This window comes from Grampus griseus (genome assembly GCF_964374135.1).
Source record: "Grampus griseus genome assembly, chromosome: 21".
NCBI lineage: Eukaryota > Metazoa > Chordata > Mammalia > Artiodactyla > Delphinidae > Grampus > Grampus griseus.
Window position 1 is genome coordinate 33,790,444 of NC_139015.1, and position 14,422 is coordinate 33,804,865.

Below are 14,422 nucleotides of genomic sequence, written 5' to 3' on the forward strand. Positions count from 1 at the left end.
ATCTGGCGAGCATTGCTCTGCAGCGTATTCTCCCTTCAGAGAGGACCGTGGAGGAGCCTCCGCCCACCGTTTTGTTGCCCAGAGAGGTTGTAAGAATGGCAGCAAAACCGCTGGGCTTGGATGTCTCTTCAGTCTAATCAATAAGTTCAGTGTTTTGGACAAGGTGCATCACAGAACATCCTCGGGGATTTGGCAAGAGGCAGGAAAGCACTGGGGAAAGCACTTGAGAAGGATGGACGTTTAAAGTGTAGGTGGCAAGACACCTGACGAGCACGAGGGATTTTCTGTGGTTAAAAAATAGGAGCACACACCTCCCTTCACCCACACTTCCTAACGTTGGTCACTGACAGGGCTGTATCTCGCGCTCCAGCCACCCCAAAGATGGAGCTCCTCTGAAATCTGGGTGCCTTTCCTAAGTTTTTAAAATAGTAGCACAATGCTGCTGGGATGGTACAGCTGTATTTTCACTGTCGTCTCTAACTTGTAATAGTGCTTGGTAATTACATGGTGTTCTCCATCTGCAGCTGTAAACACGTTATAAAAGTTAACTCTTTAATTCTCCCAGCATCTCTGCAGAGAGCGGGAGAGGTTGTACCTTTGCGGTTTGGCTGTACGTTTGGTCAGGGTTACATCTCATTGAGGCCATTCTTTCCTGTATGTGGTAGAGCTGAGTAGGTCAGATCTTTGCTGCAGATGAAAAACCCGATGTCTCCACAGAAGCAAGAGTGCGAAGGATGAGCCTCCTGACTCTAGCAGACAAATGTGTGGCCAGGTGTTACTATTATCATTACAGGTTAGATTGCTAGAAACATCCCCAAAACACTGTGTGTTAAAAGATCTAGAATTTTGTTTCTGACATACGTTATCTGCTCTTGACATTTAAAAGGAGAAATCCATCACTGCTCCTTTGGCAGTAATTTTTACGGCTTTTATTACTTTTAAGAAGTCATTTCTTCCTACATCTGTTTTTTTCTCCTTTTACATCCAGAAGAATGGAATACCAAATAACTTTGAAATTTATACTAGTGAATTTCAAAAGCCAGACTAGACTTTCAAGAGACTTACGGAACAGAACTAATAATTGTTGTACAGTTTTAAACTTCTTTAGCCATTGCTTTAATACATTGCTTTGGTTAACCAATGTGATTTCAATTTATTATGCAAACATAACCATTATTCCGTTAAAAATATGTTAGAAAGATTGCATACTTTGTTTCCACAGTACAACAAATGGTGTTAAACCTTCCATTTTTGTTATTTGATTTGCTTATTTTGTCTTTAATGACAGTCCATTTAAAGTAAAAGTCTTTAAAGTAGCCGCATAACATGATAACATGTCTTCACTGGTAATTTAATACTTGGATATAATGAGTTCATCGGAGCGATTTCCTTAAAAACAGCAAGGTGCCTGAATACCAAAGCTGAGATGTTTTAAATCACAGAATTATAGTAATTATACAAAGCCTGAGATTTTCATCAGACAGAAAAGGCTTCCACAGCTAAACATACACTTTAAACTCAGCACTGATAACCGTGTATTGTGCTAAATTATAGGAGAGAGAAAATCCTCAGGCCAAGGGAAATATTGGAGAGAATGTTATGTGTTGAATTTTAAAGGAAAATTGGGAAATAAACTATTTTGATAGCATAGTGATATATGTAAGAGGCACATCACCAGGGAAATAGGAGAGGAACTCGAAAGTGTGGCCATAGGACATGGCAGGTGACTACTTAGACCATCAGTGAGCCTTACTGTTTATGGTATTTTCAGTGTAGGGAGGATGCCAGAAGGATCATCTCTCCCTACTCCCAGGGGTCCTGAAGTTGCTAATTGACTGGAGTCCTTCCAGTCAGTAAAGGGGACAGCCCACCAGTAAATGAGGTGAGAATCTGGATTTCTAGGTCGGGTGAAGACTGTAAAAAGTAATTTAGGGAATTCCCTGGTGGTCCAGTGGTAGGGACTCTGTGCTGTCACTTCCGAGGCCTGGGTTCAACCCCTGGTCAGCGAACTAAGATCCCACAAGCTGCAAGGCACAGCCAAAAAAAAACCCCAAACAAACAAAAAACCTTAAAAAAAAAAGGTAATTTAGTTTTCATGGGGATTTTTTTAATGTTGAATTTTTATAAAATGACCAGGACACAGTACCCTCAGGGAGGTTGTTTCAGAGAAGTGATATAAAAAGATGCATCTAGGAAAGTTTTATTAAAATCTCCCAACAACAAGAAACCTTACTTGATCCATTTATCATTCTTTTTTTGGGCTCAGATGGGCAGGGGAGCTGAGGAAAGGGGATTAAGGAAGGGAGGGCACTGAGGAAGGAGTGCCGGGTGGAGGAGGGAGGGGCTTCCCGGGGGAAGGGGACAGCGGGTGAGAGCCAGGTGGCTCCTCATTTGTTTGGGGGGGCGGTGGAGTTGGATGAAAGGCCCTGTGGTCTGGCTGGGTGTTTCTGATGAGCCGCCAGGACACGAAATTGCTCCCAGAGGTTGAGCAGAGGCGTCCTGGGTTTGAGTCCTGACAAAGCAGTATTTCTGGTCTACTTCTCCCAGCTCCATCCCTTTCTGTGGTAAACTCATCATCCCCTGTCCTGGAAGAACTGTCGGGATGCATTCTGAGTGTTATCATTCGCACTTAGCATTTGCATATTTGGGCCTCCAGGTGCTTCTTCACTTCCTCATCAGAAAGTATGAGGACCACCCCGAGCCAGCTTGCAGGCCTACCCTGGTTGGGTGGCCTCAGGAGCCTGGGATGCTCACTGTCTGCATCCTCGGGTGCTGGGAAGACCCTGTTCTGCAATTTCATTGTCATTCAAGTTTTGCTTTTTCCTTTTAACCATGAAAATAATATGTGCCATTGTGGACAATTTGCAAGATAGAGAAAATTACAGAGACGCAGAAGAATCACCATTAATCCTTCCACCCAGAGCGAATTCACATTTTGCCATGTTTTCTTCCAATCTTCTTTCCGCATCCTTTGTTCTTTGTGTACGCTACTCTGCAGATGCATATTTGCATTCTGATTTAGAAACACTGAACAATATTTAATCACCTGTTGTAAGCATCTTCCGTAAACTCCATTGAATATTGATTATTGATTGCCGTGGTGAACACAAGGGGGTTATTGTCCTAAGTGTTATTGTCATTGGTCTCCTCAGGTTCCCTCTGGAAGGCTATGATGGGAATGAGCGTGACAACTTGGACGGTTCCCCTGGCTCGTTGCCTCTGCCTGGAAGTTCATTCTTTAGAAGTCAGGAACCTGCTGCCCTTGGTGGTGGACTCCCAGGAACAAGACGCTGTGTAGACCGAAATGGATGAGAGCAGCTCGGGGACCCCCGGACGTGTGCTCCCTGTGGTCTAGTCCAGGGACGCCCCTCGCGGGCCGGGTGGTCTGGGATGAACGCCGTGGCTGCTGGACGCGTGGCTGATCCCTGAGCGAGGATGGTGCGCCGGGGGCTGCTCACCTGGGTCTCCCGGGTTGTGGTCTTGCTTGTGCTCCTCTGCTGCGTCGTCTCTGTCCTCTACATGCTGGCCTGCACGCCAAGGGGCGACGAGGAGCAGCTGGGGCTGCCCCGGGCCAACGGCCCCACGGGGAAGGACGGGTACCAGGCGGCAATGCAGGAGTGGGAAGAACGTCACCGCGACTACATCAGCAGCCTCCAGAGGCAGATCACACAGCTCCAGGAGGAGCTGCGGGAGAGGAGCGAGCAGCTCAGGACCGCGCAGCGTCTGACGGGGGACCCCGCGGGCCCCCCCGGGAGGGCCCAGGCCGACCTGCTGGCCTTCCTGCGCTCCCAGGTGGACAGGGCGGAGGTGCACACCGGCGTCAAGCAGGCCACCGAGTATGCCGCTGTGCCCTTTGACAGCTTCACCCTGCACAAAGTGTACCAGCTGGAGACGGGCCTGACCCGCCACCCCGAGGAGAAGCCCGTGCGCAAGGACAAGCGGGATGAGCTGGTGGAGGTCATCCAGCTGGCCGTGGAGGCCCTGAACAGCCCGGCCGAGAGCAGCCCCGACCAGCGTCCTTACACGGCCTCGGACTTCATCGAAGGTTGGCCCGCTTGCGAAGGGGGTGGAAGGTGGTCGGAGGGGCACCCGGGTCTGGGCCCAGGCAGAGCCCGGCTGCAGAGGCTGGCGGTGGCTTTGGGGATGACGCATAGGCAGCTCTGAATGAGCGACTGAAGGCAAGGCTTGGCTTTTTGTATTTTTCAGAAATATCTGCTTCCACTCACTTCCTCGTGGAAGCTGCAGTCACTGAGTGGACAGGTTCATTGTTTCTTGGCAGAAGGTGGAACTTCCTGCTCTCAATAAAAAAGAAAGAAAACAAAATATAAACATGAAATATTGAAACCCAAATAGAGTGTGATAGGCAGTTTTCGTTTTATGCCTTCTCCCAGGCACGTCTAGAGACCGGGCCCTGTCATCAGGCCCCGGCCAGGACAGTAGTCGCGAACATGTACTTGTAGCACTTAGGTCCGCCCAGCTCTGTTCTGGGAGCTTTACACTGGCAGTGACCCCTTTTGCGGGGTGAGGGAATGGAGGCTCAGATTAGTTAAGTAAATCACCTAAGGGGGCTCTGTTAGCAAGTGACAGAGCTGGGATTTGAACCCAGAAGTCTGATTCCAGCGTCCACGTCCTTAACCACTAGGTCATATTCTAGAGGTGGGCAGAGCACCTGGAAGCTAGGAGAGTGAATGCCTCACCTTTCTTCATGGGCACAGAACAACCTAGTATTAATTGTGTTTGTGTCAATTTTAGAAAAAAGCAGCCTCGTCTTGGAGTTTCTTGGAAGACTCTTCTTACCAATTTTTCCGTTGTTACTGATTCAAAAATCAACTAATAATTTGGAAGAGGAACTGCCTTCGAGGGCATCCAGCTCTTCCTCCTGTTTCCGGAAAGGAGATACTTCCCAGACACATGGCTTGTCCACCTTACCCTGCTCCCTACTTTAGTTCTGTAACGACCGTCTCATCAACCTGTAGGAAGACAAACCCTCTTTAGTCATACCAGAAACCCTCCCTCTGCTATTTATGCCTGTTCTCTCTGGATGCTTTCCTGTCTTATGGTTTTTTCCCCTTTACATGTGAACTGTAAATTAATGCAATTTTGGTATATTATCATTTTTCATATACCTAGACTAGGCAAAGAAATCTTTTGCAAGATCAAGCTTTTGGTCTGTTGACTGAAAAAAAAAAAAGTACAATGTGAGAGTAGTGAGTTAAATTTTATTCGGGGACAAAATGAGGACGATAGCCCGGGACAGCATCTCAGACAGCTCTGAGGAACTGATCCGAAGAGGTGGGGTGGGGGTCAGCGTATGTGTGACTTTGGTGAAGGGGGTCCGTGCAGTGAAGCACACGTTCTGGCAGAAGGTGGCTGCCATTCACGAGGAGCAGATGTCACCATTCATGATTTTAGTGTTCTAGATAAGAGAAGATGCAAGAATTGGGCTCATAAAATCTCCTGAAAACCTCTATCTGAAGGCCTGTTCTGCCAGTGTTTCCCAGAGCACAGAGGGCCTCGTTCCTGATCTCCACCCTGAACTCCTTTCAGGGTGAGTTGAAGGTCAGCGGCTGCCGTGGCTATTGACCTCATCCTTGTAGAGGCGGATGGCAAGTGACAGGTTTTCGTTCACCGATGTCAGGATTTTACTCATTTATATGAGGTATTAAAAGTGCCTACTGCACTGGGGATCTAGCAAGTATAAACACAAGGTAAGCACTCAGTAAGCGTTTAAAGTATCGTGAGGGTGTAGCATCCCATTTTATAGTGCTTTAGGGTTTATGAAACATTTCCACAACTATTACTTGCCTAGCTGACCCCCAGGGAAAATCATTAAACATCCTTAAAAAGGAAACCCTGGTTGTGGAGTACGCTGCCAGAGCTGCCCTCGCGCAAAGCACTTTCAAAAGGACTTGATTACAAATCAGTGATTTTTAATCTGCTTTCATGTCTGAAATCCCCGTCCGCTTTTCTGTGTACAGGATCTGAAGTGCAAGGCCTGTGGTTCTCGGTGACTCGGGCCTCTTGTCCCTGAGCTGAGGTGCTCTGTGGTACGTCTGACTTTCTGTCCGAAACCCTCTTGTCATGCTGCCCCGTGGGGCTTAACACAGCCTGTGTGTGAAGGCAGATCAGTCCACACACACCTTCCAAGTTTGGGGAAAGTCTTGTCAGCTATGTTCATATGATGAGTAAATAGACGCAAACACTTTAAATATGTTTCTATGTATTTGATTGTCATACACAGTTGATCTCACTTTTTCATTCTTATCACAAAAGATGGTGGAGGGGATCTTTTATATTCCCAGGAATTGAGGCATCATGAAAGACTTCACTAGTCAGGGAGCTGCAGGAAGGCAGAGTTAAATTCAGCAAAAGGAGTAACTGTCAAACAGTGATGTTTTGGAGCAAAGTGGGATTCCCGTCACTGCAAGGATTCTGTCATCAGCTGGATGGCCAGGAGGTGATAATTCATGACTCTAGCATCAGAGACGTGGTTGGACTGAATTACATTTGAAGACCTTCGCAGTCCTGGCTCACGGTTCTTTGACATACACCTAGTTGAGGAGAACGAAAGGAACGGACAGGGTCTGATTTGAAATCTGTGTTTTATAACGCGTGAGAACAAGCAATGGGACCCTGTAAGGATGAAGTGTATCTTTAACATAACGTATTTGGGTTTTTAAACATAACCTTGGAGAGACCGTTTTGTGTTTGGGTGTCAGTAGTCTAAACGTTGGGGCAGTTGAGTGGAAGTCCATGGGCAAACCTGGGTTCCACACCCTCAGAGAGCTCTACACGAGGGCCACGGATTCACTGAACCCTGAACTAGTGTGATAAGGATGGGGGTTCTTTGTGTTTAAACGAATAATAATAAAACCCTGTGGGATGCTTCTGGATGATAACAGTTGAGTAGACTTAAAGCCAACCGTGGGGCAGGAGGCGTGATGACACAGCAGAGGCTGTGTGACTCTGACCCAGACCCCTCACCTCCTGGTGGCTGGGGAGAAGTTGACTTTCATGTCCCCCAAGGCCCACCCGGCCCAGCTTTCTGCAAAATACAAAGCACCACTTTGGCTTTCTTCTTGGCTTTGCCGAGGAACCGTCCCTGAGGGGTGTCCTGCCCCCCTCTGCTGGGTGACAGGATATGCCCCACCCCTTGGGATTCTGCTCTGTGGAAGAAGGGATTCAGACAGATGATCTGTAAGGTCTGCTCTGACCATGGTCACTTCCTACAGTTCTGTGAAGCCTGCGGAGGGCGAATGCCTATTGATGACCATCTAATTTATTATCCATGTGGATTGAATTACTATCTATCTCTGAAACATAGAGGGAACAACATTTGCCCCAGCTTCCCTTCACCAGATGTTTCACTGGCAATGATTCTTGCATTGGATTCTCACATAATAACATGAATTTTTTGTACAACCGTCTGGGAAAAGAAGATAAAGTAGAAAAGCATGATCAGATCCTGTGCTTTCGGAAACCTAACTGTTTATCTCCTCAAGTGAACAGAAAAGCTCTTTGTGTTTGTGGTTCATGACTCCTGTGTGGGATACACAGGCTCCTGTTTAAGTCTGAGTGGCACAATTTGGGGCTTTGATGGTACATTTAAATAGAGCTCCGGGGCCTACATTCGACGTCATTTCATAAAAGTTTAGCCTCCCGAATTATTCCCCTTTTACAACCCAAACCCCCAACACCGTGAGTCCTGTGTGAGGTGCTGTGTCTGCTGTCTCCATGGGGAGGTTCTGTACCGGCCTGGGCAGCTCCCCTCCTCCAGCTTTCGCAGGGTTAGTGGTGGCAAGAGTGTCTCAGACGCCAAAAGACTTGATTTTACGGTGAGATGGAGTCAAACCACCAGCCACAAGAAACTGAAGGTTTTGAAGGCACCCTGAGACGCGTCTTAAAACAAGGGGATACGGGAATAGCTCTAAAGCCTTAGTGACCATCGCCTGCCCAGTAAGCTCCCACCTCCTGGGCTCCACAGCCAAGACCGCGTGCTTCCTGGGTGGCTGAGGCACCGGGTGAGGGCCCGGAGATTTGTATGTCCATTGTTGGTGCCTCCGCATAACCTCCAAGGATGCCCGGTGACCATGTTGCTGAGTCCAGCCCCAGGGCCAGGTGCTTGGAGACCCGGGTGCTCGGGACCGTGCTCAGCGTGCATGTCAGGGAGATGCTCCTTTGTGACTTGGGGAGGAAAGGTAAGGCAGGCGTTCAGGTGCATTGCCGGGCATTTGGGGGCGCCTGGGGATCTTGGTGCAGAAATAAGGGAGAACGGGTATTCCGCGCAGTGGACGGGGTGTGGAGGGAAGAGAGCAGGTGGTGCAGGGAGGTTGCTGTGGGCAGGACATAGGGCTTCAGGTCCTGAGCGGGGCCCCAGTTCTCAGCCAGCATCTCCAGGGAGGCGAAGGCCGTAGAACCCAGGACAGCCCTTCCCACCCGCCCTCTCGTCACGTGCACGGAAGGACCATGCGTGTTTACTGTCCAGTTCCCACCGGGCCTGCGTGGTGTTAGTTTCCTCTGTCACCGCAGCCCGTTCCGTCTGTCTGCTTCCTCCCTGAGGTCTCCTCGTGTGTTTGCTGATGCTTTACGTTCCTAAATAGGGAGAAATGCTTTTTATTCTGAAATCAGAGATAAGAGGCTTAAATGCCAATAAACGTTTTGAGGCTACACTATAGAGGGATTCTTCCTGGGGGGATGGTGAGGAGGGTAGCGGCCTTGCCCTTCTGCGGGGGCGGGACCCTAGCCCCCCTTCTGGGGAGTGGCTGAGCCTCCTGCCAGGGGAGGTGCTCTGCTGTCTCAGAATATTTTGAAATTCTCAGTAAGTTGTGAACAAGGGGCCCTACCTTTCCATTTTGCTCTGGTCCCTGCAAACTGGGCAGCCAGTCCTACCGCCGAATAGAGAGGCCAGGAGGGAGGGTGAGGCAGGGAGACGGAACTAGGACACTGTGCAGCCTGACACCATCGCTGAGGCCAGCTCTGTGGACCCGCGGCAGACCGGGACAGGCGCGACCTTGGTTTGACACCCATCCTGTGCATGTGGAGTACTTTCTAGCAAGACTGCAGAAACCGGCGAGTCTTTAACTTTGTTTTACGATAACCTTGTTGTTAGAATTTTTTATTGGACTCATTTGAAGCACTTTCGTTCCCAGGGGATTTTTCTTAAATTGAGGTGTCACTGTTCTTCCTGCCTCACGTTTCCTACTAGGGATGTGCTGTAAGAGGGAGCTGGGGATGCTGTGGGAACGTCCAGGACGGAGGAACGTGGCTGCGTTAGCGGGAGTGCTGAGCAGAGGCGCGATGGGCGGAGGCCTGGATCCGGGCCTCGGGCTCCGTGGGAGGTGCGGCGGGGAGACGGCAGGCAAGGGGTGCAGCCCAGCAGGCCCAGTCTGTCAGCCACGTTGGGGAGGAGCTGGTGTTTGCGGAAAGGAGCCATAGTTTTTTAGCCAGACCCCGAGTTTGTCCTGTGCGGGGTCGTGGATGAGGCCCGGTGCCCAGGCTTAATCGACGTGCGTGGACGGGACACCTGCTCTGCGGGCAGAACGTCCCCAGTGGCCTGAGGGGCGGGGGAAGGAGGATGAAGCCAGGTCTCTGGCCTGAAGGACCCGGTTCCCCACATGGGGAGACAAAGCTCTCAGTGACTGAGGTTCAGTGGCGGAAAGTGGCCGTTGGTCCGAGTGTCAGAATCGGTGCCTGAAGGCCCCTGGGGCTCGGGAGAGACCTCAGAGCAGGTGGGACCTGAGCCAGCCTCGAAGGGGAGATGGGGTTATGGGGAGGGGCGAGCGAGAGGGGAACAGATGGCAGCAGAGGGCGGGGGCCAGAAAGCCGACTGACCAGGGAATAGGACCGGGGTGGGGTTAGGGGGAGATCAGCCCAGCCAGCAGGCGGGACCCAAGAGTCACTGGGGATGTTGGACACGAGGACCCTGAGGCCTGGGCCAAGGGCTTTAGCTCACAGGGTCGCCTGGATCTGTAGTCAGACGGTCCCTCATTTGGGGGGCGGTGGGTAGTGAGCTCAGCTCCTGAGTCCCGCTCAGCTCACCGCCGTCTCCTCACACTTGCTGTGGTTCTCAGGTGCTCAAGCAGCGGTGGCATCTTGGGGGTCCCGTGGTCGGAGATGGGGACCCCATGGTTTATCGTAGCTGGTCTTGTGTCTGCGCACCAGGCCCTGTCCTGACATCTCACCAGCACTGGTTCATCTCATCCCCTCTTCCACCAGCACCCTGGATTCATTTTACCTCCGTTTTGTCAGTGTGAGTCTGGAACTCGGAGGTTAAGTAACAGCCTCCAGGCCACTCAGGTGGCAAGTGATGGGCTCAGATGCCAGACCTTCAGATCGTAGCTCCTGGCCATGCCACCTCGGACCTCCGAGGGTCTCTGACCTATCCACACGCTTCTCTGGTCCCGGATAGTATGGGGGAAACCTAAAAGCACGTCCAAGGGGTGCAGACGGTTGGGAGAGGCCCCACCTGGGTGAGCTGTATAAATGTTCTTGGGAAGAAGGTTTTAAAGGAAGAGAAGGAAATTCATGAGCTCCTGGGGGAGACGGGCAGACAGCGGCACGGGAGGGGCCGCATCATTCAATTAAGGGGAGGGGGTCATGCGGGGCTGGGCGCCTTCAGCATGAAATGCTTTACTTGAACTGATCGGGGTGCGTTTCTTCTGAGACTCCTACAGCAGTGTGGAAGAGGGGTGGGAGCTGACGAGTCAGGAGAGAAGATGGAGTGCAGAAGAGCCAGTCGGGAGCTGTCAGGGAGCCGGGTGGCGGGCGTGTCCCGTGCTTAAGGGAAGAGACGGGGTTTACGGTCCTGTTTTCTTCTCCAACATACGCACTTTATGTGAGTTCTGGATTGGATGAAAGCCCACGGTGCCGGCAGTCCTGGGGGCCCCTGCCCGCCTTCTGATCCCAGCTTGCCTGCCAGCTCTGTTCCCGCTGCTTCTCCTGCCCTTCCCCCCCTCGCCCAGTGCCCAGCTCTCCTGCCTGCCCTGACCCTCCTCCTCCCCGTGCGCCATCCTCTGCACCCAAGGCCCTGCCCCCTGTAAGCCTTTCTGCAGTCTTCAGGTTCTTCCAGCCAGAAGTTCCCTGTCATCTTCCCGAGGCCGTGCGATGAGCTCGCGGACCCTTTTCCCTCTGTTGCTCTTGGTTTATCAGACTCAGCTCGTCTTCCTCACCACATCCGGCAGCAGCGATGGGTGCACAGTGCTTTCCCTGTTCAGTGGCTGCAAGCCCTCACAGTGGTGTTTCCCATTCGGGAGCCTAGCCTGGCCAGAGTCTGACTCCCTCGAGGTCCCCCCCGACCCCGCTGGCCCTGGGGTCTCGGCTTCCTGCTCCCCGTGCCGGGTGAGCAGCATGGGCCTGGGGCACCAGACCCGCGGCCCATTCAGCTCCTGTCTCTGAGTACACCCTGCCCGGTCCGTGTGTATAAGAGAGATGGCTCGAACCTTGTGGAAGAAAGTTTACAGAAAACCCAAGGTACCCAGTTCTCACCTCCGCTCTTCAATTTCCATTGTAAATTAGCTGTTTGTGGGAGGATATTTTCCATCAAAACAATACCATAAAGAGTACTTGGATTCCTGGGACCCATCACAAATCAGATTTAAACTCTAAACTCAAGAACATAAATGCCAGAGGTTGGGGATGAGTGGAGAGGACGTCTTTAGAAAGTTATCTTCATTTTCTGCCCTGGGTGTTACTAGTGCATTCTCAACAGAGTACCTAACACCAAAACCACTTTTGCAGTCATTTTGGAATTACAGGAGAGTTGCAGGAACAGCGCAGGGTTCCCGCCTGCCTCTCCCCGGCTTCCCTGCGGTCAGTATTCTGCACGTGTGCAGGCAGCAGCCCTGGGAGGCAGCGCTGGTACGGCACTGTCTCCTCGGTTGTGCCTCAGCTTTGCTTCGTTTTTGTGTTTCTCCTGCCTGGTGTTCTCGGGACTGCTTAGCTGCGTGGTTTGGTGTCCGTCATTCATTTGGGGAGATTCTGAGCCAGTATTTCAGCCAGTCCTTCTTTGCCCCGTGCCTTTTGTCTCATTCTGGACTCCACCTGTGTGAATGTCTCACAGCTAGTGGATGTTCTGTTTCTTTTTTGTTTTCACTTTTTTTTCTCTTTGTGTTTGGTAACTTCCATTGACCCACCTCAAGTTAACTGATTCTCCCTCAGCAGAGAGACTACCCATCAAGGCGTTCTTTATGCCTATTACTGCGCTTTTAATTTCTAGCATTTCCATTTATTTCTGATCATTTCCATCTCTCTGCTGAAGTTGCCCATCTGATCGCATGTGTTGTCCACTTTTTCCACCTTTAACATATTAATCATCGCTATTTTAAATTCCCTATCAGATGACTCCAGCATCTGTGTCATCTCTGAGTCCGGTTCTGATGATTGCTTTGTGTCTTGGATTTTTTTCTTGTCTTTTCCAAACCTCATAACTTTTGTTGACTCTGGTGTAGCTAGTAGAGACTGAGATAAATAGTGTTTATGCCTGGAAATGGCGCACTTTTCCCTTTCCTGTGCCGTGTGTATGCATGCACGGGAGCAGGAGTGGGCGGGGCTTGAGGTTTGTGGTTGCTATGGTTACCCTCAGTGCATCCCAGGCTCCAAATTCCTCGGTCATACCTTGTGTTAGGGTGGAGGTGGTTCTGCCTGAGGGCTGTCCGTCCAGCCCTGTGACCCCTTGGGGAAGGTCTCCTTGTGCTCCTGTCCTGTCCCCTCCCAGCATTTCTGCTGTCACTTACTATTCAAGCTTGTTCGCTTACTGCAGGGCAGTGGGGAGTGGAGCTGTCTCTGATGTTCTGATTAAATCTCAGTCCTACCAGGTCTTTGGTTCTTGGGGTGTCTCCTGTCCCACCCCAGGAATAAGACTTTTTATTCCTCCCTCCCCAGCTGCAGGGAACTTTCACCAGTTCCTGAGGGTGAGAATGTTTGTTGCGCTTTCCCCAACAATAGGTTTTGGTTCCAGAGAGGGGGACAGGAGGAAAGGGCCCCCCGACATGGCTGCTGACCCCCGCCCCCGGGTCTGCACCTCGTGGACACTTCTAAGGCTCTGATTTTCTGTGAGTACCCGAGGAGGCTTCTGGAGGAAGAGCCGCGGGGGTACAGACCTATCCATTCTCTGGAGCCCCAGGGCGTCCCTGTGCCGCCAGCCTGTGCTCAGCCTTCTTTCTTCCGCCCCATGTCCTCTGCCCCTCTGGGCCAGCGCTCCCTGCTCTCCCCTCCCTGCAGGCTCTTGTTTCTCCTCAGATTTGGGACCAGCCGTTTGTTCTGTGGCCTCAGCTCTCCGCGAAGTTCAGAAAAGTCCTGCATTTGAAGGGAGTCTGGCTCTTTTTCATTGTGAGCAATGTGTCTTTAAACTCATCATACCCTGGAGTGGAAGCAGAAGTGTGAAACCACTTTTTAAAATAATAATTTAAGATCTATTGATTACTTCATCTGCTTCCATTTCTCTATGAATCAGTAACCTCTTCTCACAATCTGTTGATGGTTTCACCCATCATGCTCAAGCCAACAGTTTAAAAGCGCTGAATTGCATTGATCTCGCTGATGAGCGGGAAGTTTGGGACATCCCACACCTGGGTCCTCTGAGCGGAAACCTTGAATGCCGTGGTCTCTCCTCTGTGGCCATGAATCAGAGAAATGGCAGGTTGCTTAAGCCTATCTGGTACCATATGTCTATTCTTTGAGTTTTAATGTTTCAGTGTTGGCCACTTGGATTTCTTCTATCAAATGTCACACGATCATAAAAAGTAACAGTATTGTGACAATCGATCATTTCCAAGCACACTTCCCCAAACTGGCGTGTGGAGCCATCCCTGCCTTCTGCGTTGTCAGAACTTGGGGTTACTGTTTTCCATCCCTTTCTGCCTTTCACCTTGGTCTGCCTGGGATCCCTGTCACCCTCCTGCTGGTGTTGATGCGGGTCCTGTGTTAGCTGGGTGGGGGGAGTTAAGGGGAAATGGGGGAAAGGTGCTGTCCTGTTCCCACATCAAACATTCGCCTTCTTCCTGCATTCCACCCTCTCCCACACGTCCCCGCAGGCCTGGGGACACTTTGGTGGCTGAAGCTGGCACCTGCCGCCCCACCTCTTTGTCACTCTACACAGACCGTTGTTTAGGAAATAAAGCCAAGACTTGGAAGCCCTGGGAAGCTGTGCTCTCCCCTCTGTGTCCTGTCCTGCTGCTTCCTCTGGGGCTCTGTCCCTGGCTGTCACCTGGCTCCTTCCTTCCTTCCCTGCAGCCAGTGCCCCTTGTCCTCGGTCTTGTGGGGGAGGGAGGGATGGTCCCCTGTCCCATCCGATGTCTGTCGTGCTGACTTGGGGAGCCGTAACTGGGACTGGACCTCACGGCCGTGGACTCGGGCTGGTTCACAGCACTGGGTGCATCTCCGCAGGCGCGTGGTGGATCAGGGCCCTGTGGCTGGCCCGAAGACG

General features: G+C 51.2%; 1 protein-coding gene across 1 annotated transcript in view; it reads left to right on the forward strand.

Moving 5' to 3' along the window:
* The first annotated feature begins 3,394 nt into the window (after positions 1 to 3,394).
* The window catches only part of CSGALNACT1 (chondroitin sulfate N-acetylgalactosaminyltransferase 1), an 84,832-nt gene continuing 73,804 nt past the window's right edge, over positions 3,395 to 14,422 (forward strand). The window contains exon 1 of the mRNA XM_082680316.1: positions 3,395 to 4,045. Coding sequence (XP_082536442.1) covers positions 3,436 to 4,045 — 610 coding nt within the window. The 5' untranslated portion in view covers positions 3,395 to 3,435. The remainder of the gene's footprint in view (positions 4,046 to 14,422) is intronic.